The sequence below is a fragment of the Cyanistes caeruleus genome, chromosome 9 (assembly GCF_971803275.1).
Source record: "Cyanistes caeruleus chromosome 9, bCyaCae1.hap1.1, whole genome shotgun sequence".
NCBI lineage: Eukaryota > Metazoa > Chordata > Aves > Passeriformes > Paridae > Cyanistes > Cyanistes caeruleus.
In genome coordinates, this window is record NC_141709.1 from 33846162 (window position 1) to 33869276 (window position 23115).

At 49.8% G+C, this 23115-nt stretch overlaps 1 protein-coding gene across 1 annotated transcript; it reads left to right on the top strand.

Annotated features, from left to right (window-relative positions):
* The first annotated feature begins 3631 nt into the window (after positions 1-3631).
* Positions 3632-22566, top strand: ANKRD13C (ankyrin repeat domain 13C). The gene is made up of 13 exons (XM_086841490.1): positions 3632-4036; positions 8029-8070; positions 9307-9411; positions 10343-10428; positions 11394-11439; positions 12161-12227; positions 13485-13629; positions 14322-14453; positions 15186-15347; positions 16487-16566; positions 17117-17215; positions 17750-17850; positions 18676-22566. The coding sequence occupies exons 1-13, from the start codon at positions 3730-3732 to the stop codon at positions 18804-18806; spliced, it is 1503 nt and encodes a 500-aa protein (XP_086697616.1). The 5' UTR covers positions 3632-3729; the 3' UTR covers positions 18807-22566.
* Positions 22567-23115: the final 549 nt, after the last annotated feature.

The window sequence follows — 23115 nt, forward strand, 5'->3', positions numbered from 1 at the left end:
AGTGTCCAGGGGGATCCTGAGGGACAAGGAGCTGTCCCTGAGCAGCAGTGTCCAGTGGGACCCTGAGGGACAAGGAGCTGTCCCTGAGCAGCAGTGTCCAGGGGGACCCTGAGGGACAAGGAGCTGTCCCTGAGCAGCAGTGTCCAGGGGGATCCTGAGGGACAAGGAGCTGTCCCTGAGCAGCAGTGTCCAGGGGGACCCTGGGGTGCCTCGGGCAGAGCATTCCCAGCCGGTCAGGGAGGGATCCTGCCCCTGTGCCCAGCCCTGGAGGCACCTCTGGAGTTGTGTGTCCAGCTCTGGATCCTCAGCACAGCAGGGACAGGAGCTCCTGAGCTGAGGAAGGGCCTGGAGCATCTCCGTGCCCAGGAGAGGCTGAGGGAGCTGGGGCTGCTCAGCCTGGAGAGGAGCCCCAGCTGAGAGGGGCCTCAGCCCTGGCTGTGCCTCTGTCCCTGGCTGTCCCTGGCTGTCCTTCTGTCCCTGGCTGTCCCTCTGTCCCTGGGTGTCCCTGGGTGCAGGGAGGGCAGAGCAGGACCCAGCAATGGCACCAGAGGAATGGGATGGATCCCAGGAATTCCCCCTGCACAGGAGGCAGAACTTCTGCCCTGGGCAGTGCCCAGCCCTGAGCAGAGCCCAGAGAGGCTGTGGAATCTCCTCTCTGGGGATATTCCAGAACCACTGGGACACAATCCTGTCCTCTGGGATGTCCCTGCTGGAGCAGGGAGGTGGCACCAGAGGAGCCACTGTGGTCTCTTCCAGCTTAACCCATCCTGGGATTCTGTGATTAAAAATTAATTCACTGGGTCTCCCTGCCAAGGTTATCCCACATGAATTGACGTCCATGGAACAGCACTTTGGCATCTGAGGACAAAGGGCACGTGTGTGCTGAAGGCCACCGATGATTTTATATTTTAAGGATTATATTATTTAATATATATGATATATTATATTATATTATATTATATTATATTATATTATATTATATTATATTATATTATATTATATTATATTATATTATATTATATTATATTATATTATATTATATTATATTATATTATATTATAGTATAGTATAGTATATATATTATATTATATTATATTATATTATATTATATTATATTATATTATATTGTATTGTATTGTATTGTATTGTATTGTATTATATTATATTATATTATATTGATTTTATATTGTAAGGAAACATTTTCTTTACAACAAAAATATGGATAAAATCTGAGCAAAGCTGGATCTAAGAAGAGCAAGCCTCTGGATGTGTGCAAGGCCACATCCCAGCCCCAGCACACAAGCAGGAACCTGGGATTTAGGAGGGAGGAATTCCACTCCATGCTGACAAATCTGCTTGCTGTGGGGAAGTTCTGTTGACAGAGGGACAAAAAACCCCATTCTCAATAATGTGTAAGTGTAAAGTGATCCCGCTGTTGGGATTCCCTACAAGCACCAGAGCCCTTCCTGTGAGTAATGCCTTGGTTCCATTTCTGGGATGAATAAGGGAGTCCATAATAAGCTGGTAAACAGTGACTTCATACCTTCAGTAATTAAAAATGCAGCATGAGGCTTCCAACATCAGCTAAAACCTGAGCCAATCCCTCCATTCCGCAGCTGTGCTCTGTGTGTGTTTCCAGCACGGGAGACATCAGAACTGCTGACAGTGCCAACCTCTCACATTCTGCCCGCAAGTGGGTTCCACTTTCCTCAAAAAACAAGGAGAGATAGAAAAATCTCATTGGAAAAATCACTGGAGTATAGAGAAAAAGCAAATTGTTAGGGTCTTTTTCCTAGAATTGCTTCAGATTCCATATTAAGATGGTAAAAAGCTGTGTGGGAAGCAGCTGGGGACAGCAGGTACAAGAATTCCTGAATCTGCCTCAAATTCTTGGTCACCTGGGATGAGGGAGATGATGTGAACTTGGGAAAGGTCACCAGGAAGGTAATTATGTTACCACAGCAGGTCCGGTTTTCCTGGCAACTTGGGGCTTGTTTCCCCTAGGAGAGTAAGTAAAATATCCAATTCATCAGGAATTTGGGACATCATAATTTTCACAATTACTCATCCCATATTGGAAACAGAAACTTGCAGAACTGGCCCAGGAGCAGGAGGTGCAGTGGGAAATTGAGAAGTTGGGACCCAAACAGGGGAGCTGACAATGCACCTACAAGGGCTCGCACCACGACAGGGAGACTGTCCCGTTTTTCCCTTTCCCTGCTCGTGCTTTTGAGGAACACCTGTCCAGGTCCCATCACTTCCCAAAGAACTTTCCATGGATGGTGGGAGAGCACTGGAACAGCTGCTCAGAGAGTCGTGAAGTTTCCTGTCCCGGTCCCTCAGGATGTGCCCGTTAGGACCGATCCCGTCCCTCAGGGTGCGGCTGTGGGATCAATCCCCGATCCCGTCCCTCAGGACGCGGCTGTGGGATCAATCCCCGATCCCGTCCCTCAGGATGCGGCTGTGGGACCGAACCCCGATCCCGTCCCTCAGGATGCGGTTGTTGGGATCAATCCCCGATCCCATCCCTCAGGATGCGGCTGTGGGACCGATCCCCGATCCCGTCCCTCAGGACGCGGCTGTGGGACCGATCCCCGATCCCGTCCCTCAGGATGCGGCTGTGGGACCGATCCCCGATCCCGCCCCTCAGGACGCGGCTGTGGGACCGATCCCCGATCCCGTCCCTCAGGACGCGGCTGTGGGACCGATCCCCGATCCCGTCCCTCAGGACGCGGCTGTGGGACCGATCCCCGATCCCGCCCCTCAGGACGCGGCTGTGGGACCGATCCCCGATCCCGTCCCTCAGGACGCGGCTGTGGGACCGATCCCCGATCCCGTCCCTCAGGACGCGGCTGTGGGACCGAACCCCGATCCCGTCCCTCAGGATGCGGCTGTGGGATCAATCCCCGATCCCGTCCCTCAGGACGCGGCTGTGGGACCGATCCCCGATCCCGTCCCTCAGGACGCGGCTGTGGGATCAATCCCCGATCCCGTCCCTCAGGATGCGGCTGTGGGACCGAACCCCGATCCCGTCCCTCAGGATGCGGTTGTTGGGATCAATCCCCGATCCCATCCCTCAGGATGCGGCTGTGGGACCGATCCCCGATCCCGTCCCTCAGGACGCGGCTGTGGGACCGATCCCCGATCCCGTCCCTCAGGATGCGGCTGTGGGACCGATCCCCGATCCCGCCCCTCAGGACGCGGCTGTGGGACCGATCCCCGATCCCGTCCCTCAGGACGCGGCTGTGGGACCGATCCCCGATCCCGTCCCTCAGGACGCGGCTGTGGGACCGATCCCCGATCCCGTCCCTCAGGACGCGGCTGTGGGACCGATCCCCGATCCCGTCCCTCAGGATGCGGCTGTGGGACCGATCCCCGATCCCGTCCGTCAGGATGCGGCTGTGGGACCGATCCCCGATCCCGTCCCTCAGGATGCGGCTGTTGGGATAAATCCCCGATCCCGCCCCTCAGGATTCGGCCGTGGGACCGATCCCCGCTCCCGCCCCTCAGGCCGTGCCCGTTGGGGCGGATCCCGCCCCGCCCCTCCCGGTCCCTCCGTGGTTCCTCCCGCGCGCTCTCGCGGTGCGGCTCATTCTCGCGAGAGCGGCGGCCGAAGATGGCGGCACGGAGCCGAGGCCCGTGAGGCGCGGGCGGAGCTGCGGCCGCTCCGGGGGCTCCGGGCGGGACCGGCCCCGCGGGCTCCGAGCGCTCCGGGCGCTCCGGCCGGCCATGACCGGCGAGAAGCTCCGCTCGCTGCGCAGGGACCACAAGCCCAGCAAGGAGGACGGGGACCTGCTGGCGGCCGGCGAGGACGAGGCGGCCGCGGCGCCCGGGGGCGCCTTCACGGGCGGGAAGGGCGGGCGGGCCGGGGGGCACCGCGGGCCCGGCGCGCACCGGCACCGCCCGCCGGCCCGGGCCGCCCCCGCCGGGCCCGAGCGCGGCCCCTTCCCCGTGCACGAGTGCGTGTTCAAGGGGGACGTGCGGCGGCTCTCGGCGCTCATCCGCACCCAGGGCATCGCCCAGAAGGACAGTCACGGTGAGCGGGACACACCGCGGGATCCGGGGCTCGGGGCCGCGTCCCGGTGGGGCGAGAGATGCGGATGCTGAAGCGGGAAATAGGGAATTCGTAGGGAGTTTTATAAGCGTGTGCGAATCCCCTTTAGGAAGGTCTGTGGACAGGGCATGGAATGACAGGACGAGGGAGATGGCTTCCACTGAGGACAGGGATAGGTGGGATATTGGGCAGGAATTGTTCCCTGGCAGGGTGGGCAGGCCCTGGCACAGGGTGCCCAGAGCAGCTGGGGCTGCCCCTGGATCCCTGGAAGTGTCCAAGCTTGGATGGGGCTTGGAGCAGGCTGGGATGATGGCACTGGATGAGCTTTAAGGTCCCTTCCAGCCCAAACCATTCGGTAATTCCATGATTTTCATAATATGAATGAGCAGTGTTAGCTCCAGTACCAGCACGGTGCCTCTGACCAGGTGTTGCTCTGTGTCCAAGACCCCACCGTATTTGAAAGATCTCTTCTTTTTTAGGATGTCTGAGCTGTCACCTGTTTGCTTTGAGGGATGCTGAGCAGTTCCTTTGGTTGTTGGCAGAGCAGTTTTTGATATTTCCCCAGGCTACAAAAACCAATAATTTTCTCCCCTTTCTTTTAAATGCTGTGGCTCTGGAGTTTCAGAGAGTTGTTCTCAGCTGCTCCTCTTCAAGTGCTCTGTCCACAGCAGTGTCAGTGTCAGAGGTGGAATCTGATCCTTGTGCCGCTCTGAAATTTGTAAATATTGAATGTCACTGCCAGCACACTTCAAAACATTTTAATTTGGGGGATATTTTATACTGTTAACAAATAAATCAGCCTGGGAGATCAGCTTGACCTTCATGGCTAGTTTTAATCTCTATTGTTAATACCCGTTTCAAGAGTAACATGATCCATTTCTGCTGGAGAATTCCAAGTCCCCGTGTGTGGTGTCTGAGAAGCTGTGATAAAGAGGACACTTGTGTTTCTGATAAGGAGATGGGCTGTGTTTAATCGTGGTCTGTAAATTCAAACAGAACACAAAGGTGGAGAATTGCTGGGACTGGTGCGGTGGCAGGAGTTTGGAATTGGGAATTCCAGCTGTGTCTGTGGTGGCTTTAGGCACTGGAAGGCAGCTGAGGGATGCTTCCAGCCAGGATGGGCAGGAGCATTCCCTACAACTGGCACAGCGCTTTCCTAAGGGCAGAGTTCCAAATCCAGCTACAGATCTGTTTATCCTGCCACCTTCATTCCAGCAAATCCTGCTAGAATGAAAGCAGCAGACTTGGGGAGGATTTTTCCCACTCGCTCTATTCCTGCTTCTGCTTCTCCCTGTTGCTCCTCCAGTTCCCCCTGAAGCAACTCAGCAGCAGCAGCTACAAATCTTTCCTTGAAAGCACTTCCTTATCCCTCTTTGCTATGCTGTCACCTTCAGTGTGTATCACACACATTGTTTCCATCCTTTTTTAATCCATATATATAAATCTGTAATATCTCCCTGCCTTTCCAGCTCTGTTTGGAGTTGGGACACTTTGGGGATTTCTGACTCAACATCTTCCTCCAAGTTTTAACATGAACAGTTCAGAAAAGCCCCACAAATAAACCTCTTGTCATTCCAAAGGCCTGAGTAACATTTCCCTGTTATTGTTTTCTTCCTGCCTGATTCCATCTGTCACTTGTTTACACACTGGAACTGGGAGTTATTTGGGGGACACTCCAGCTGATGATTTGCTCAGAAATAAGCCAGAGGAATCCTGAGATGTGATAAGGATTGGACAGAGGGAAGAGAGAACTTATTGTTAATAATCCAGGCCTGTTTCAGTGTTGGTTCAGTGTGGGAAAGCCAAATCCTGTGGAATGGGAGACTCCTGCTGTTCTGCTAAAAGCAATTGAGTGTTAATTGAGTGCCTACCCAGCTTCCTAAATTAACCTCCAAATCACTGCCCAGAGGAAGGCCAGTGTCATTATGCCCAAACAATGAGTTTCCTGGGAGAAGCCTGTAGCTACACCTAGTAGATGACTTATAGTTTTATTATAACATGCATTTAAGAACATAAATCCTGAAGCAGACAAATCCTCTTGCTGGGAAACAGCTGGAGATGAGCCCTGGCTCCCTGTAGGTGTGCAGGTACCTCAAGGGAGGTGTGTTTGAGGTGTGTTTTTGTGCCAGCAGGCCTTGTTTGCCCACCTGCATGTGCACAGGCAGGATTCCAGGAGCTGCTGGAGCACTGATTTCTTGGGAGAAGGGGCTGTAGCTGTGCTGGGCACTGATGAGGCCTCACCTCAGATCTTGGGGTCAGTTCTCTTAACTCAGGCCCTCACTTCCAACAGACCCTGAGGGGCTGCAGTGAGTCCAGGGCAGGGAACAGAGCCGGGAAGGGGCTGGAGAATCCCTGAGGGAGCTGGGAAGGGGCTGGAGAATCCCTGAGGGAGCTGGGAAAGCTCAGCCTGGAGCAAAGGAGGCTCAGGGGGAATTTCTGGCTCTGCACAAGTCCTTGCCAGGGGGGGACAGGCAGGGGGAGTCAGGGAACAGGGACAGGACAAGAGGAAATGGCCCCAAGTTGTGTCAGGGGTGAGCCAGATTGGACACCAGCTGGAATTTCCCCATGGAAAGGGTGGTCAGGCACTGGAACTAACTGCCCAGGGAATTTTGGAGTCCTCATCCTTGGAGGTGTCCAAGGAGGGGCTGGAGGTGGCACTAAGTTCTGGTGATAAGGTGGGAAATGGGCACAGCTTGGACTCAGTGATCCTGGAGGGCTTTTCCACCCTCACTGATCCTGTGTTTCCATGATTTTATGAAAATGTTTCCCCTTGGGTCACATAATTTGCATTTCCTGAGCACACAGTGTGGCTCCCTCTCAAACGTGTTCCTCAGGAAGGTTATTTCTATCCCTGACCAGAGCCTGGCAGCATCCAGGATTCCCAGTGCTGTGCTGGCTCCCAGATGTTGGAGCAGCTATTAATAGAAGCAGGAGTTTAGCTGGGTTAGTGTATAATGAGCTGGGCTGTGGCTGCCTGGGATGTACCAGTGTCCTGCAAGGATGACAGGCAGGACACACTGAACAGCCCTGGCATCCCCTCTTGGGCAAGCAGGGCAGAGTTCCCATCTCCATCCAAAATTCCCTGATGCTGCAGCGTGCTGGCTTTTGTGTGGCAGCCTCTTCCAGATGTGCAGCACATCCTCTTCACAGAGCAGGTTCTTTCTGCTGGTAAAATGGGAGTTAGAAAATAACTCTCAACCAAGTGTGTGCGTTAAAATTGCACAAGAAATTTGTTTTCCGGCATTTTTTTCTCTTCATTGCTCTAAGAAAGTGTTTAAATCTGCAAAACGCAATTAAATGGAAGAACTTTGCATCTTTAAGCTCCCTAAATAAAGTGTGTCATGAGCTTGGTAGCATCATTAATCCAGGAAAAACATCTCTGGGTGCCTCACAGTGAATATTTAACAACACAAATCTCACCTGTGTCATGAGCATCGCCAGGAAAATGGGGACAGGTTTAAGAGGCTGCTGATCATCTCCAGAGCTTTCTTTGGAAACAACCAAAAGGCAGCTTTGTAGTGAAGTATGCCCAGTACTGTAGTTGTAAAAAATGAGTACTCAGTCTTTGAAAAATTAATAAAATGGGCTGTTAAATTTTTAATCAGTATCATATCTGTGAGTAGCTTTTAACCCAGATATGTCAGGCTGGGAAGGGATCAGACCCTTCAGGCCATGGGGAGCAGTGGAGTTTGGGTTGTGTCTTTCTCAAAGGCACCTCTGGACCTCTTTGCCTGGAGTGAGTTTCAAGATATCATTAAAAACCCTCTCTTGGCCCATGAAGTGTGTCTCAGCATATTTATTTTGACAATTGCAATCCACATGGTTGCTTAGAAAAATGTCACTCCTCTGGTGGGTGTTGGTGTGTTAGAGCAGGAATTGGAGTTTTGAGGAAGGGATTGCAATGGATTCCGATAACTTTAATTTCTAATTGTTTAATTTTAATCTAATCTCTTTTATTTCTATGGTTTTTTTAGGAAATACTCCTTTACATCTTGCTGTGATGTTGGGACATAAAGGTGGGTAGAACCATTTGTTTTGTTACCTCTTCAGTGATCCTGAAGATTTGGGGACAAGGGGAAAAAAGGGGTTTTTTCCATTTTTATGAACATGATCTTGTGTTTCAAGCTAGTGAGGTTTTCTGGGAATAAGATGCCTTGTGGATTTGGAGGAGAAGAGTGGGAAAAGAAATCTGAGCTTCATTCCCAATATCCCACCTAACCCTGCCCTCTGGCAGTGGGAAGCCATTCCCACTTTCCTGTCCCTTCTTGTCCCCAGTCCCCCTCCAGCTCTCCTGGAACCCCTTTAGGCCCTGGCAGGGGCTCTGAGCTCTCCCTGGATCCCCTTTTTCTCCAGGTGAGCACCCCCAGCTCTCCCAGCCTGTTTATTGAACTGGAAATGGAATCTGGCTGGTGATTCCAAGCTGATTTGCCTGCTCCCTGCAGAGTGATATTCTTGTCCCAGGCACTGTTTAAGGAACCAGGAGAACCCCCTGGTTCTTGGCTGGGTTAGTCAGGGCCTTTGTTTATCTCCACAGGAGACAGTTTATTCAGCAAGGAAGTATCTCTTCCTCCCCAGCCACTCAGCCTGCAGCTGACTCACGACTGCTGCATCTGGAATGACCAGTGCAGTTTCCTGTGGCACCTGTGGCAGGAAAATAACCCAGCAAGTCCCTGTCTTGGGGATGAGACAGCTGGGCCTGCTCCATCACCTGCAGACAGCTCAGGGTGGCTTTAGTGACATGAGCTGAGGTTTCCCTGTGGCTGGAGACTGAAGAACCATTTCCAAGGAGCATTTGGGAACACTGAAACCCTCCTGGTCTCCATCAGTTTCCGTTCCCAGATCCGTGTCCCCGTGATCCCCTCGCCCCTTGGAGAGGGATGAAGGCCCTGAGGTGTCTCTCTGGTTTGTGTGTACAGCAGAGAGAGCTGATGTCATACATTAAATATAAATACCCTTCTTCCACAGTGGTGTGTGTATCTGCCATGCAGAAATATTATAAAAAGCAAAATCCACATAGCAGGAGGGACAAGTCTTCAGTGTTGTATAATTGGTGGCTGATCACCAATTAATTTGAGTGGTAATATTGAACAGGGAAGTGCTGGAAGTACTTGTATGAATGGCTTTGTCTGTTAGCATGAGTCAGAATCCAGATATGTGTTTGATAATCTGTGTAATACTTCTGACATGAATTGCTTTGGGAGAGTTTTATTCTGTATCCTTTGCTGTAAATAACTGTGGCTATTTTGTCCCAGAATGTGCCCACCTGCTTTTAGCCCATAATGCTCCAGTAAAGGTGAAAAACGCTCAGGGATGGAGCCCTCTGGCCGAAGCCATCAGCTATGGAGACAGACAGATGAGTAAGCACCTCTTCATTCATCCCAGTTTGCCAGTTAATCCCAAATTTGGGCTCATTCACAACAGGAAAGCAGAGCTCTCAGGCTGGGCTGTTTTCCCACAGCCCTCTTTCAACTCTCTGAAGGGTTTCTCTTAATCAGCTGAACATTTTATAAGTGAACATGATCAGGCACATCCATTTCCTTGATAAAAAATTGCACTGGGTTACATAAGCAAACTGTTAACTCTGCTCAGGCTGAGGGGATTGGGAAAGCTCTGCACGAGCATGTTCTAGGTTTGGATCCAAATGGATCTGAGCTGGGTGGCATCATCATCTCCATCATCTCCTTGGAGCTGCTCCCTGTGGTCACAGATCAGTTGCCAGTGGGATGTGGCTTTTAGGCTGCACCTCAACAGACCAGTGGGAAAACTTAATTTATATATTATATATTATTCAGGTATTATTTATTCACCTCAGACATGGAGTAGCAAAAGGAAATTATTCTGCTGCTACTCACTGGTGGACTTGGTATTGCCATGTGTGGTGGTGCATTCCTATAGTAGAAAACTCACATGTTACATATATAAATGTATTATTAATATATTAATGCACTCGTTTATAATCTACCAACAACATCCTCATGTCAGCTCCTCACTACTGATTTTCTCAGTGGAGTAGTTGTTACACATACTCAATATATTTGTACCTACATATTTACCAATACCTGTGTAAAAACCCTCTTGACATGATTATATAGTTAATTTTACAAACATTTACTGAGGCTTTTCTTCCTGGGGTGATCCGAGCAGGTTAATGTGCAGTTCCTGTAACTGGGATTAATTCCTCAGGTCTGATGAAATGTTCCATTGCACTGTTGGCTTTAAGACCTCAAATAAGACACTCACCTATAATTACCAACAACAAACAGAGTTCATGGATTTATTCTTGTGTAGTTTCAGCACTTCTGAGGAAGCTCAAGCAGCAGTCCAGGGAAAGTGTTGAAGAGAAGCGACCTCGGTTATTAAAAGCCCTGAAAGAGGTGAGTTGTGCTGGCAAAACCAGGTGGGGTGGAAAGCAGTGACTTGTGCTCTGAGTATGGACACTCTGGAAAACTGCCAGGAAGTTTTTTCCATGTTTTTACCCATCTTTTGCTCTTAAAAATGATCTTGGCTCTGTTTTAAGGGGCCACTGAATTCTGGTTTTTTTTGGATAATACTTCCTTTCAACTTCTAGAAATTCAAATAAAATGTTTGTGTGAGACAGACCTGCTCATCATCTTTGCACTTTTAAGGAGTCTCTATTTCATTACATTTTTAAGGTTTTCTTAACTCTTGTATCAATGAATAATTTCCTGGTCTTTTCAGTCCCCTGATGGAGGAGATTTTTGGTTTCATTCTCCATCAGCATCCAGCAGCCAGTTCCCCTTGGGCACAGTGAAATATTGCTCAGTTTGGGGACAGCAATTTGTAGAAATGCAGTTATTTATCAGAAGCTAATTAAATTGTCCCTGTGAAAGCTGAGCTGTGTTGTGATCCCTGAGCACCCTCGTGGTGGGGCCAGGAGCTCTGACCTGATGACTTCAGCACATTTCCACAAGGCCAGTGGAAATTGGTGTTTGCAATACTCCTGTCTGAAACTTGACTCATTAATGAATGTATAATTAATTCTAATTCCGTGGGATTGGATCAATCAAAGCAAGCAGAGCCCCACAGGTGTTTTTTAAACACGTGTTTACAATAAGTCTTTTGCAATCCAGAGCTTGATAGTTGAATTAGTATTAAAAAAGTGATGAAAAATGTGAGTTCAAATGAGTTACATCATTTTATCATTATTGATTCTGCTGCAGCTAAAGCTTCAGTGATGTTTAAGTTCAGTACAAATTCAAGTACAACAGCAGAGAAAGTTTTTCTTTGTTTGCCAAACACAACTTCTGCCTGTCTTTCAGCAGATTTTACAGTTATTTAGCCTGAAAAGCTTGTTAACACATTCTTCTTTTCTTCTCAGCTAGGTGACTTCTATCTAGAGCTTCACTGGGATTTTCAAAGTTGGGGTGAGTGCTTTCATGTCCCTTCCCCAGGGAGATAATGCAATCAGCCTGCAGCACACTTGTTCTGCTCTGCTTTGTGCTGGAACAGTCACAATCCAGAGCTTGAGATGTGAGTTCTGAGGAAAGGACACACAGCTTTTTCCAGATTTATTGTTGCTTATTCACTTTTGGAGCTGAATTCTCTCCCCCAGTGACTCAGTAAGGGGGGGAAGTATCTCTGTGCTTTAAGATCCTGGGCCATGGAAGGGGGTGGGATGATCCTTGAGGTCCTTCCCAACCCAAACCAGTCTGGGATTCCATGATTTTATCTGTTTTATTAATTCAGTAATGAATATTAATACTTTGGACCATTTTTATGCTTGTGGCTGTTCTGCTTTAATTGGAGCCAGGCTTTCCCTTGGTGCATTGTATAAACTGTTAAATCCCAGAATTCAAACTGTGAACAGCCACAGTTATTAGGATTTTTAAATCTTTTACCTGTGATGGAAATACAAATTCTGTCTGATATTGGAAGCAGGGTGTGCAATTACAATTACAAAAAAAAAAAATCAATTTTATCCAATAAAAATACCCCTGATGTTGGTTGTGTTTGATTGAGATGATGATGGAAAATGCTGTATTTGCATTAAGACACATCCAGAATCAAACTGATGGAACTGTTTTGATGGGAATACTTTGCAGAAGGATCTCAGTGCCCTGATTGCCTTTTCTCTCCCTCCTTTAGTGCCTTTACTTTCCCGAATTCTGCCTTCTGATGCATGTAAAATACACAAACAAGGTATAAATATCAGGTGAGTGCTGCTTTTGTACCCAAGTACTTCTGTGCCAGGGAAAAGCTGGGTCCCAGTGGGTCTGGCAGAATCCCCCAGGAGCCTGGGCACATCCATGACACAGCACAGTGCCTTGGAATTTCAGGCTCTCTGATTATCTCTTTTGAGCTGAATATAACTTAAATATAGAGCAAGAGCAGTTCAGCTGGATAAGGCTTTATCTACCAGACTTGCCAGTGAAAAACAGGGATTGGATATTTATAACACAATTGCAAATAAATTCCAGTGTTCTGTGGAGAAATGTTGCTGCTCCAGTTTGTAGTTTAAAAAAAAAAATAAATAATTTATCTCTTTAAGGTGTTTAATGTGACAAATTCACAAACTCAGTAGGAGGTTTCAGGAGTCTCTCCAAGCTCAGCTCTTCAACTGATTTAGTTTGGAATCAAATGTGTTTTCTGGCATTTTCTTTAGGGAAAAATTTAAAATTTAAAACAAAGAGGGAAGAATATGATCCTGGAGATTCAATCTGTGGAAATTTTTGTTCTATTAAAGGGGCATCTTGGGTGTGTAAAGTGAATTTTTAGGTGAAATTTGAGTCTGGGGCTGTTGCTTTCCTTCTCATTTCTGAATGCTCTGCTTGTATGAGGCCTGTACTAAGGGGAAATAGATAAATACAGGTTTTTCATTGGAATCAGAGGCAAATCTATGAGGAGTTTTAATCCTTCACCACTTGAGAGTTGAAGTCACCCAGTTTAGGTTTTTAACCACCTTTTCAAGAGAAATAAATGCTCTGAAAATACTGGATATGAATGATTACAGAGATCCCTGGCCTGGGCTCCATGCTCTTCCAGTTATTCCCATCTGCAGGAGCATTTCCTTGGTGTTGCTGAGGGAGAAGAGTAGAAATAGCAATAAAAATAAGACAAATTTTAAAAAATGAGTTTGTTTCTGGGTCCTCTACCAATTTTGGGTCATGTCCCAGTGTTGTTACTCAGGTCAGTAGGAGCCTGCTGAGGAGCTATTTCTCAATGTGTAGCACTGAATAAATTCTCTCTCTCTCTTCTCCTCATGCTGGCAGTATTAAATACAATTTTCTGAAGAAAACTTCATAGCAATTTTTTGCTGATTTCTGCATCCAGGCTTCCCTTACAAAATCCTATGAAAACTCAGCCCTTTATGTGTTGTTTTTGCTTTTGAAATTGCTCTTTCCTGCTTGAAAGCTGAATTTCCTCCTGCATTTATGGGTCATTTTTGTAAAATTTGGGGTTGTTTTCACAGGCTGGACACAACTCTGATAGACTTTACTGACATGAAGTGCCAACGAGGGGATTTAAGCTTCATTTTTAACGGTGACGCCGCACCCTCCGAATCTTTTGTAGTTTTAGACAATGAGCAAAAAGTTTACCAGCGAATACACCACGAGGTAAAGCTCTGGGAAGGGGGTGGGACACATCCCAGGCTTTTTTGGGAATGTATCAAACAAAATTTGCCTCAGAAACACCCAAAGAACTGCAAACCAAAGGATTTTTTTTCCCCCTCAGTTGTTCCACAGTTGAGCTGTGAAGGTGACATCGAATTTTGTCAGGAAAAGCAGCTTTGAATCCAGATTTCTGGGAATAGATTGGAAAGATGTGGTTTAAATTATGATGTGCTGCTTTTAATCTTTCTGCTGGCCTTAACTTGGGTGTCCTCAGGTGACTTTTCAGACCTGTTCCCACTGCTTTGCATCCTTTTAGTTACTCCGTGGCCAGTCCAGCTGGTAACAACGTGAGGGTCTGACTGGCTGGACCCCCTGTAATTAGTCAAGTCTTTAATGACAGCTTTATCCCCCAATCACTTAAGCAGATGAATTATTGCCTGTGGAAAGGGTGTGGCTGCTGAGCTGCTGCATAAATCCCATTGGGATGCTTTATTCACATTAATATTCAAGATTAAACTCTTTGGAAACCATTTGGCCAGAGAGGTTTTATAAAACCGCTTGAAAATTCAGGAAATGCTGCTTCTGGGAAAAGATCCAAAGGACAAGGCTTATGGATTTGTATTTATTGGTGTATCTTTAGAAGAAGCAATCGCTGTTTGTAAGTTCTGCTGAGTATTTTGGAATTTTTCTTCCAGGAATCTGAGATGGAGACAGAAGAGGAGGTTGACATTTTGATGAGCAGTGATATTTACTCTGCCACCTTATCCACCAAATCCATCACGTTCACACGGGCCCAGACCGGGTGGCTCTTCAGGGAGGACAAAACTGTGAGTGGGAGGGAAGCTCAGAGCTGGCTGCTGGGCAGGAGGGAGGAGGGAAGGGCACTGGAAGAAGCACTGGAGCAGATTGCCTGGAGAAGCTGTGGCTGCCCCTGGATCCCTGGAGGTGCCCAGGGCTTGGAGCAGCTTGGGACAGTGGAAGATATCCCTGCCCCATGGAAGGCAGTTGGAATGGGGTGGGCTTTGAGCTCCCTTCCAACACAAACCAGCCCAGGATTCTGGAAGGAGAAGGTGTTCAGGCCAAAGGAAGAATCCCTCTCCCTGTATCCCAAATTATCACAAGTTCATTCCACCTGGAATCTCTCTGCTGGACTGCCTTCAGCAGGAAAGAACTAGGAAGGAAGATTGTGTAGCTGTTGGGCAGGGTGAGGACAGATTGTATTGGGAATGATTTTGTTCCTGGAGGCTCTGATCCCTGCAGGTTCCAGGGGGTGCAGGAAAGATTCTGTGTGCTCCTGCTGGAGAAAGGCAGGGATGGGAGTGCTCTGGAAAGGGATTTCACTCACATTCTTCAGCAATCTCTGTCTTAAATTAAATTAAAGCTTCCCTTCCTAATAAGTACCTGATCCTGCTGGATTTTTGGGATTGCCCATGTGGGGGGCTGGGGGAATTCCAGCTCAGTCCCCAAGTTCCCTTATTGCCATTATTTGATCACCAAGAATCAAAACGTTTTTATTTTACCTTCTGTGAGTCATTAATGTCCCGATTCCTTTCGTGCAGGAAAGAGTAGGAAACTTCCTGGCAGATTTCTACTTGGTGAATGGACTTGTGTTGGAATCCAGGAAAAGAAGGGAACATCTCAGTGAGGAGGACATCCTTCGGAATAAAGCGATCATGGAGAGCCTGAGCAAAGGGGGCAACCTCATGGAGCAGAATTTTGAGGTAAAACTGATAAACTCTTCCCAGGATGTGGGAAAATAATCTTGCACACCACTCAGGGTGCAAAATACATAGATAATGTTGTTATTTTCTTTTGATTGGCATAATTTAAAAATCATAAACATGACCCACAAGTGTAATTGTGGTGATGCATTAATGAATTACCCTGATTAATGCACACAGGGAGGGATTTCTGTGGTTATATTGGGTATTCAGCCTTAATTTGTCTCTTAGAAGAGATGAGGGGTTTGGCTGTGGCAAATCACTTCGGATTCTTTCAGACCCAATGTTGATTGTTGGGAATGAAAGGGAAGCCAGAAAGGCAATCGTGTTCCTTTGAGCTTCATTAAAATGGGAGGAAGCCTGTGATTAGCACCAGGAAATCAAGAGCTCTTCAGAACGAGCCAGGCTTCAGCTGGGAACACACACAGAGCTTTTAAAGTGATTAATTTATTTCTGTGTGAGCTGGAGCTGCTGCCTTGGCGCTCAGAGCCCTGAATTAACTCATTATGATGGAGCAGCTCGGCCCAGTCCTCTAGAAAGTGCCTTTAGGGGCTGGGAGCAGGAGCTGGGGTGAGCAAGAGCTGGGGTGAGCTGGGGTGAGCAGGAGCTGGGGTGAGCAGGAGCTGGGATGAGCAGGAATGAGCAGGAGCTGGGATGAACAGGAGCTGGGATGAGCAGGAATGAGCAGCAGCTGGGGTGAGCAGGAGCTGGGATGAACAGGAGCTGGGGTGAGCAGGAATGAGCAGGAGCTGGGATGAGCAGGAATGAGCAGGAGCTGGGATGAGCAGGAATGAGCAGGAGCTGGGATGAACAGGAGCTGGGGTGAGCAGGAATGAGCAGGAGCTGGGATGAGCAGGAATGAGCAGGAGCTGGGATGAACAGGAGCTGGGATGAGCAGGAATGAACAGGAGCTGGGATGAGCAGGAATGAGCAGCAGCTGGGGTGAGCAGGAGCTGGGATGAGCAGGAATGAGCAGGAGCTGGGGTGAGCAGGAGCTGGGATGAACAGGAGCTGGGATGAGCAGGAATGAGCAGGAGCTGGGATGAGCAGGAATGAGCAGCAGCTGGGATGAACAGGAGCCAGGGTGAGCAGGGTGAGCTGTGGGGACAGGACTGAGCTGAGCTGTGCTTGTCCCACAGCCCGTGCGCCGGCAGTCGCTGACGCCACCGTCCCCCAACACCATCTCCTGGGAGGAGTACATCTCTGCAGAGAGTGGCAAGTGAGTGCTGCTGGGCCTGACAGGGATTCCAGGGACCCCTCTGGATCCCTGGGATGGGGCTGGGAGGGGTTTGGGTTCTCCACTAGGTGGGTGCTGTGTGTATGTTGGTATCTCTGTTCTCCAGAAGTGATCCTTGTGTGTGGGAACAGTGTCAGTGCCTCAGCTACTGCAGGGAATCCTGGAATGCTTTGGATTGGACCAAATTGGCTTTTAAGGGACCTTAAAGCCCATCCAGTTCCACCCCCTGCCACAGGCATTTCTGGGCAGTGGTTAATGAACACTTCCTGTAGGGTTTATTAACATCGTGTTTATGAGGAGTTATTTTATTGGAGTGGTTTTCTTGGTTTTGTCTTTTCTCCTGGTTTAACAGAACTCAGAGTAATCTAAATTAAGAGGGGTTTTTATATTTATTCTGCACAGCTTTACAATAAAGCAAATCCTTTGAAAGTAGGGATTCTTCCCCAATGTTTTCCAGCCCAAGTCTGTTTTCCTTCCTCTGAACCCAGGGTTTCCCTGGGAAGCACTGACTGCCTCTCCCTCTCCCTCACAGAGCTCCTCACCTGGGCAGGGAGCTGGTCTGCAAGGAGAGCAAGAAAACCTTCAAAGCCACGATAGCAATGAGCCAGGAATTCCCCTTAGGAATCGAATCGTGAGTCAAAGCTCCAGGCCATGGGAGTTACTCCTGTGGGGAATGTTGGAATGTGTTCATGAGCTGCAGAACCCTCCAGATCCCCAGGAGGGGGAGCTGCCAGAGCAAAAGCTGGGAGAGCAATCCCTTAAACTGGGAAGCTGGGAGCTGCTGGGGCTGGGGGAGGAGCCCTTACCTGGCTTGATAAGAGCAGAATTTTGGGCAGGATTATCAGAAACTGGTGCCTGATCCCACAGAATTCTGAAATGGTTTTCCCCATAATAAGTTTTAGCACAAAATTGTGTCCCCTAAGTGCAAAGCCAGGTCAGTTCCACACATCCATGGAGAAAGGGGCTGGTACTTCATCCCTCATCTCCTGTGGGAAATGAGGAGAAGGAATTGCTATCCTGGGGTTGGTTTGTTGTAATTCTAGATCACTGGGATGATGTCATTGTCACCTTCTCTGTCCCCTGGGCCCTTTGGATCATGTTTTCCTGTTCCAGAGGGCCAGGGTGTGGCAGGAGGATCTGTCACAGGCTCTGCTCTCCTTTGCAGGTTGTTGAATGTCTTAGAAGTCATTGCACCCTTCAAGCACTTTAACAAACTTAGAGAATTTGTTCAAATGAAGCTTCCACCAGGCTTTCCTGTCAAATTAGGTAAGAGCACTCAGCAACCCCTGGGCCTTTATATATCCAGAATTTTAGGTTGGAAAAGCCTTCCAGGATTACTGTGTCCAACCATTCCCCAGCACTGCCAAGGCCACCACTGCCCCAGGTGCCAAATGCACACAGCCTTGAAATCCCTCCAGGGATGGGGACTCCTCCAGGACTGGAAAATACTTTCCAAGAGAAATTCTCCCAAATACCCAGTCCAGATCTAAGTATGTGCATTTATTCTTGCAGTATGTTCTGAAGGTCTTTTTTTGGAGTTTTGGGGAAGAACTGTCTCCTAGGAATGTGTTGCTGGAGAGCTCAGGAGCACAGAAGTTGCTCCAAGGGCAGTGGGATGTGCTGGATTATTCCTGCATTAGGGAGGATCTCAGGTGTGGAGTGTTTTGCAACTGTGTTTCCTTTTCTTCAAGGATTACTGGTGATAGATTTATTTTAAGTGAAAAAATATAGAACTCCTGCACTTTTAACAGATTTAAATGTCTAAAAATCAACTTACTCATGGGACAGATGATCCCAGAAGCAGCAGCTCCTTTCCTAAGGGAGACAGGGTTACTGGAATTGCAGGGAGCTGTGTGAGCCTGCCTGTCCAGGACAGGCTGTGCTCTACCTCTGCCATATTTACACAGCATTCCAGAGCAGTTTGGGTTGGGATTCCAGCTTGTTCTCCCATTCCCACGGGCAGGGACACCTTCCACTATCCCAGCTGGCTCCAAGCCCCATCCAGCCTGGCCTTGGACACTTGCAGGGATGGGGATTGGTGCCATTGCTGGCTCTTCCTTGTCCTCACCGTGGCCTGTCCCTGCCCTGCAGACATCCCGGTGTTCCCCACCATCACGGCCACTGTGACGTTCCAGGAGTTCCGTTACGACGAGTTCGATGACTCCATCTTCACCATTCCCGACGACTACAAGGAGGATCCCAGCCGCTTCCCGGACCTCTAAGGGGGCTGGAAGGTTCCTGGGGAGCGTCCACAGCGGATCCCAGGCCGGGGGAATGGCTCCCAGAGCGGAGCAGAGCCGTGGGGCGCGGGAAGGGAAGAACTCGGTGAGCCAAGGGAAGAGCAGCAGTGCGGATGTGCTGGCACCGCACTGGGCATCCAGCCCCTCCAGCTCCCGCTTCCCAGAGCCTCCTGCTGCCATTCCCTTTGGCACAGCCAGTCCTGGCCCGGGAGCTGCCACCCCCAGCTGGGAGGAGCTGCTGGTTTTTAAATTTTTTTATGCTTGTGGTGATCCACGAGGCGCTGCTGGACCTTGGCACCGAGCTGGGCCCGGGGCTGGGGGTGAACCCCCGTCCTTCCCGTGCTCCCTGTTCCCTGAGCTCACAGCTCAGCCACGGAATGTTGGAAGGTATCCCCAAGGAATGCCTTGGCTGTAGATGAATGAACCAAATGGGCACCACTGACACTTGGATTTCCTCCTGCACCCCAGGGCAGAGCCAGCTGTGCTCTGCAGGGAGCGAGGCACCTCCTCAGCACCGGCCCAGCCCGGTGCTGTCCCTGCCTGATCCCTGATTCCCGCTTCCCTCCCTGCTCTTTGCTCCCTCCCTGGCTCCCTGTGCTTTTGGGGAGCCCTCCAGGGCTGCCTGGCCAGGAATGTCACTTGTTAATCCTTTATCTGACCCTCACTTGGGAGAGGGGTCCCAGAAAGGCCGAGCACCACCAGGTCAGTCTGTGTGTGCCCTCAGCAGCCTGGAAAACCGGGATGCACAGAGGCACTGGGAAAAGCTCAGGCTTTCCCCTTCCTGCACTCGGGGTCATCGTGGTGCTCACGGGCAGCTTTCACTGGGCTGTTTCCACATTCATTTCCTGCCTCTTCGTGGTTCAATCACACAGAATCCCAGACTGGTTTGGGGTGGGGGGGACCTTAAAGCTCATCTTGTCCATCTCCATGGATGTTTCAGTACTCCAGCTCCTCGAGCTTATTCCCATTCCCAGTTGTTCCAGTCTCCTCATCTAACAATAGTCCACCTTTTTGGGGTTTGTTAGGCAAGATTTGTGCAGAAGGCTGATGGTGCTATTTGTTTGTATGAAGAAATTTAGATTCAAGTTCTGTGGTGTCATTGTACAAAAATGTAAATATTTTCCAAATTATATTCTTTGTGCACTGTAGGTAAAACTTTTTCTGGAATTCCATAGAGTTAAGGATCAAAGTTTATAATGAAGAGGATCATTGATGCTCAGTGGAGGGAACAGCTGTGCTGAGCACGAGGGACAAGGGAGGGGCTCAGCACAGGGCAAGGTGTCAGGCACACCTGAGAGCAAGGGATTCCAAACTGCTGGAATCTCTGATCCATCCCAAAGAGGCTGCTCTGGGGAAGGGCATGGAGGAGGCCCAGGGAGTCACTGTCAGCAAAGTCCAGGAGCACTGGAGTGGGAGGCTGGGGTTGGTCCTTTCCCAGCACCTCTGTGACCCTGGGGAACAGGGGATCACAGGGACAGGGGAGCAGTGCAGCTTTGCTGTTAATTCAAACTCAAATCTAAAATACCACTTTAGGGAAAACAAGCAAAGGGAAATGACTCCTGCAGTGCCATCTCAGGGCAGGTGTGGAGCATCCTCTGGGAATGATGGAACTTGTTCTCCCGAGTAATGATGAATTCCTGATGTGTTTCACACCTCTGGGATGAGCTGGCACCGTCTGTGCTGCTCCTGGGATCCTCTGGGACAGACTGGGAATGTTTGTGGGGCTGAGCTGGAGTTTGGATCGGTGCCTGTGGGGTGGCACAGGGCTTTGTCCCCTCCCAGGGGTCCCTGTCCCCTCCCAAGGGTCCCTTCAGGGTGTTTTGTGTAGCAGCAGGACCTGTGCCAGGGGTGGAGCTGAAGCTGGTGCTGTACAGGGCACCCCATTCCTTGGGAATTCCAGTGAAGGCGAGAGGTTCCTCCCCAAGGGGAATGTCAGAACTCCCTTTCCTCAGTGGTACTGGGAGCATCCATGGATTTGTGTTTCTTTGCATTTTTGGTTCTCCCAAATTCATCCTTGGCTCCATGAAAGCAGCCACTGCAGGATCCCAGGGTGGATCCTGGGCTTGGAACTGGAAAACAAAAAGGGTTTCACGTGGCTTCCCATGGGCTTGAGGCTCCTGTGGCTCCATCCATCCGTGGGAGTCTGTCCAAAGCCCAGGGCAGGTCCTGGAAGTGCTTCCTGTGGTTCCTGTGGCCTCTGGCTGCAGATCTGGGGGGTTTTAATCCCCCAGGACACTGCTGCTCCCTGGGACACTTCCAGGGTCCATGGGAAGGGTTGCAGGAAGCTGCTCCTGAGGTTTGTTCTACCTTGGAACGCAGGCACAGCTTTGGAACTGTCCTTGTTCTGCTTTATCCCAGGAAAGCCCGGCTGCTCCTGCTCTCCCTGTGGAGCTGAGGGATGGGAATTCCCTGGATTGTTCCCCAGCTGCCAGGGTGCCCCTGTGGGCTCCCAGAGCTGCTCTCAGTACTTTTCCCCCTCCTGGGATGCGGTTCCTGTTTGCACATTCCGGGTGAGGAGTTCTCACACGCAGGGACGTCCATTCCCGATGGATGCAGCACAGGAATTCTCAGTCAGAGGGACGTTGGGCTGAGCCTGTGGATCCCGAGGGGCTGCCCACGTTGAGATCCATGTTGATACCCATGTTTTCTCCACTAAAGCCTGTTTTTATCACTGGGTTGTGTTGCATGGACACAGGGAGGGTTTGTGTCTCCTGGGTGGGGCACAGGGTCCCTCCCCTCTCCCGTGGCTCTGGGAAATTCCTTTTCCAAGCAGGATCGATCCAGCAGAGCCTCACTTGGGCTCTTCCCACTTTCCTGAAGGCCAGGCCAGGTGTTAGAGGAGGGTTTGGTCCCTGGGAGTGAGCACGGATCCGTGGATCGGGTCCGTGCAGCAGCTCCAGCTCATCCCCGTGGCCTGGGAATGTCGGGGGGAGCAGGAGCAGCCTCCTGGACACCCCAGCTGGAGTCAGGGAGCTGGATCAGCCTGGTGGGAATCACATCCCGCTGCTCCTGGGGGCTCGGGGCTCCCCTCCCACCACTTCTTTCATCCCGAGGATTTTATGGCTCTTAAAGCCAGCCAGGAATTTTGCTCAACCCAATTCCGACCTCACTGCGGAAGGATCCCGCGGGTTGTTTCTGAACCAAACTGGTCCTCTGGTCTTCCAAGCTCCTGCTGTGTCCCGTGGCAAAGGGAACTCCCTGGTTTTCCTCTCCTGGAGCTGCTGTCAGCCACTGCACTCCCACCACTGCAATTCCCCATTGTCCCCCCGATGTGTTTGTGCTGGAATCCCACCCAGTTCTGTCGATATTCCCAGCCACCCTCTGTTATTTTACTGTCTCTGCTCCTGAGTTGTAATTCCTGCCAGGAGAACTGCATTATTTAATCTGGATTAACCAATTCCTGTAATGCTGCAGTTTCACTTTTCTTTTCCTGACAATTTGTTAACTGCCATGGAAAACGAGTCACGTCTCTTGCATTTTCCTGTCGTCTGCTCCCTGTTTTTCTCTTCCCTTCACTCATAGTCACTTTGGGTTGTATCATTTGTTAGAATAAAGACCAAACTATGCTGTTGGATTTGGAAGCTGCTCCACCTGTGCAATCCAGGCTTCCCTCTCCCGTCCCGGCTCCCCTCGGCTCAGCTGTGGGAGCGGGATGGGAGGGAGGGAATGAGCTCCTGCTGCTGCGTTCTGCAAGGGCATTTTCTTGGTCATTTTTAAAATAAAATCCTGCATTTTCATTACAGCCTCTTCTCAGCCCTCTGAATCCCAGGTTTTGTGGGGAAAGGATGGGGGGAGCAGTTCCTGGCCTCACCCGGAGCTGAGGGAGCAGGTTGGGAACAGCTGCCTGGGAGGGGGAAAAGGAGCCTCAAATTCACTCAACTGGGTTCGTTCCTCCAGGGATTTCACCTCCTGCCTCCAGGAATGGAGAGCAAAGCCAGGATCTCCAGGGAGGCTCTGGTCCTGCAGGAGGGCTTTGAGAGGATTTTTGGAGACTTTTGGGGGTTTTGGGTTTTTTGAGGGAGAGGGCTGGGGGCTTTTTTTGGGGGTTGGGATTTTTAATTTTTAAACTTATCCTTGCTGTCCTGCCCCCAGCATCAGTGAGCAGCGTCTCCCTCTGCAGGTTCAGATTTGCTGATGGAAAATCTGTTTCTAAAGGGGCAGGAACCCTTCACAGGAAGGGCTTCAAGCACTGCCAGTTAAAACAGAGATTTTTATAACTGTGCTTGCTCCAGGTCTCCCCAGAACCTTCTCGTGCTTTCCATCTGCCAGGTCCCATCAACCTCCACATTCC

What these genes read in the sequence shown, in the direction of transcription:
- ANKRD13C (XM_086841490.1), top strand. Translation starts at nt 3,730, where the DNA reads ATGACCGGCGAGAAGCTCCGCTCGCTGCGCAGGGACCACAAGCCCAGC. An exon ending in CTATGGAGACAGACAGATGA is followed by an intron (nt 9,412 to 10,342) that starts GTAAGCACCTCT and finishes ATTCTTGTGTAG; the next exon opens with TTTCAGCACTTCTGAGGAAG. An exon ending in ATCTCTGCAGAGAGTGGCAA is followed by an intron (nt 16,567 to 17,116) that starts GTGAGTGCTGCT and finishes TCTCCCTCACAG; the next exon opens with AGCTCCTCACCTGGGCAGGG.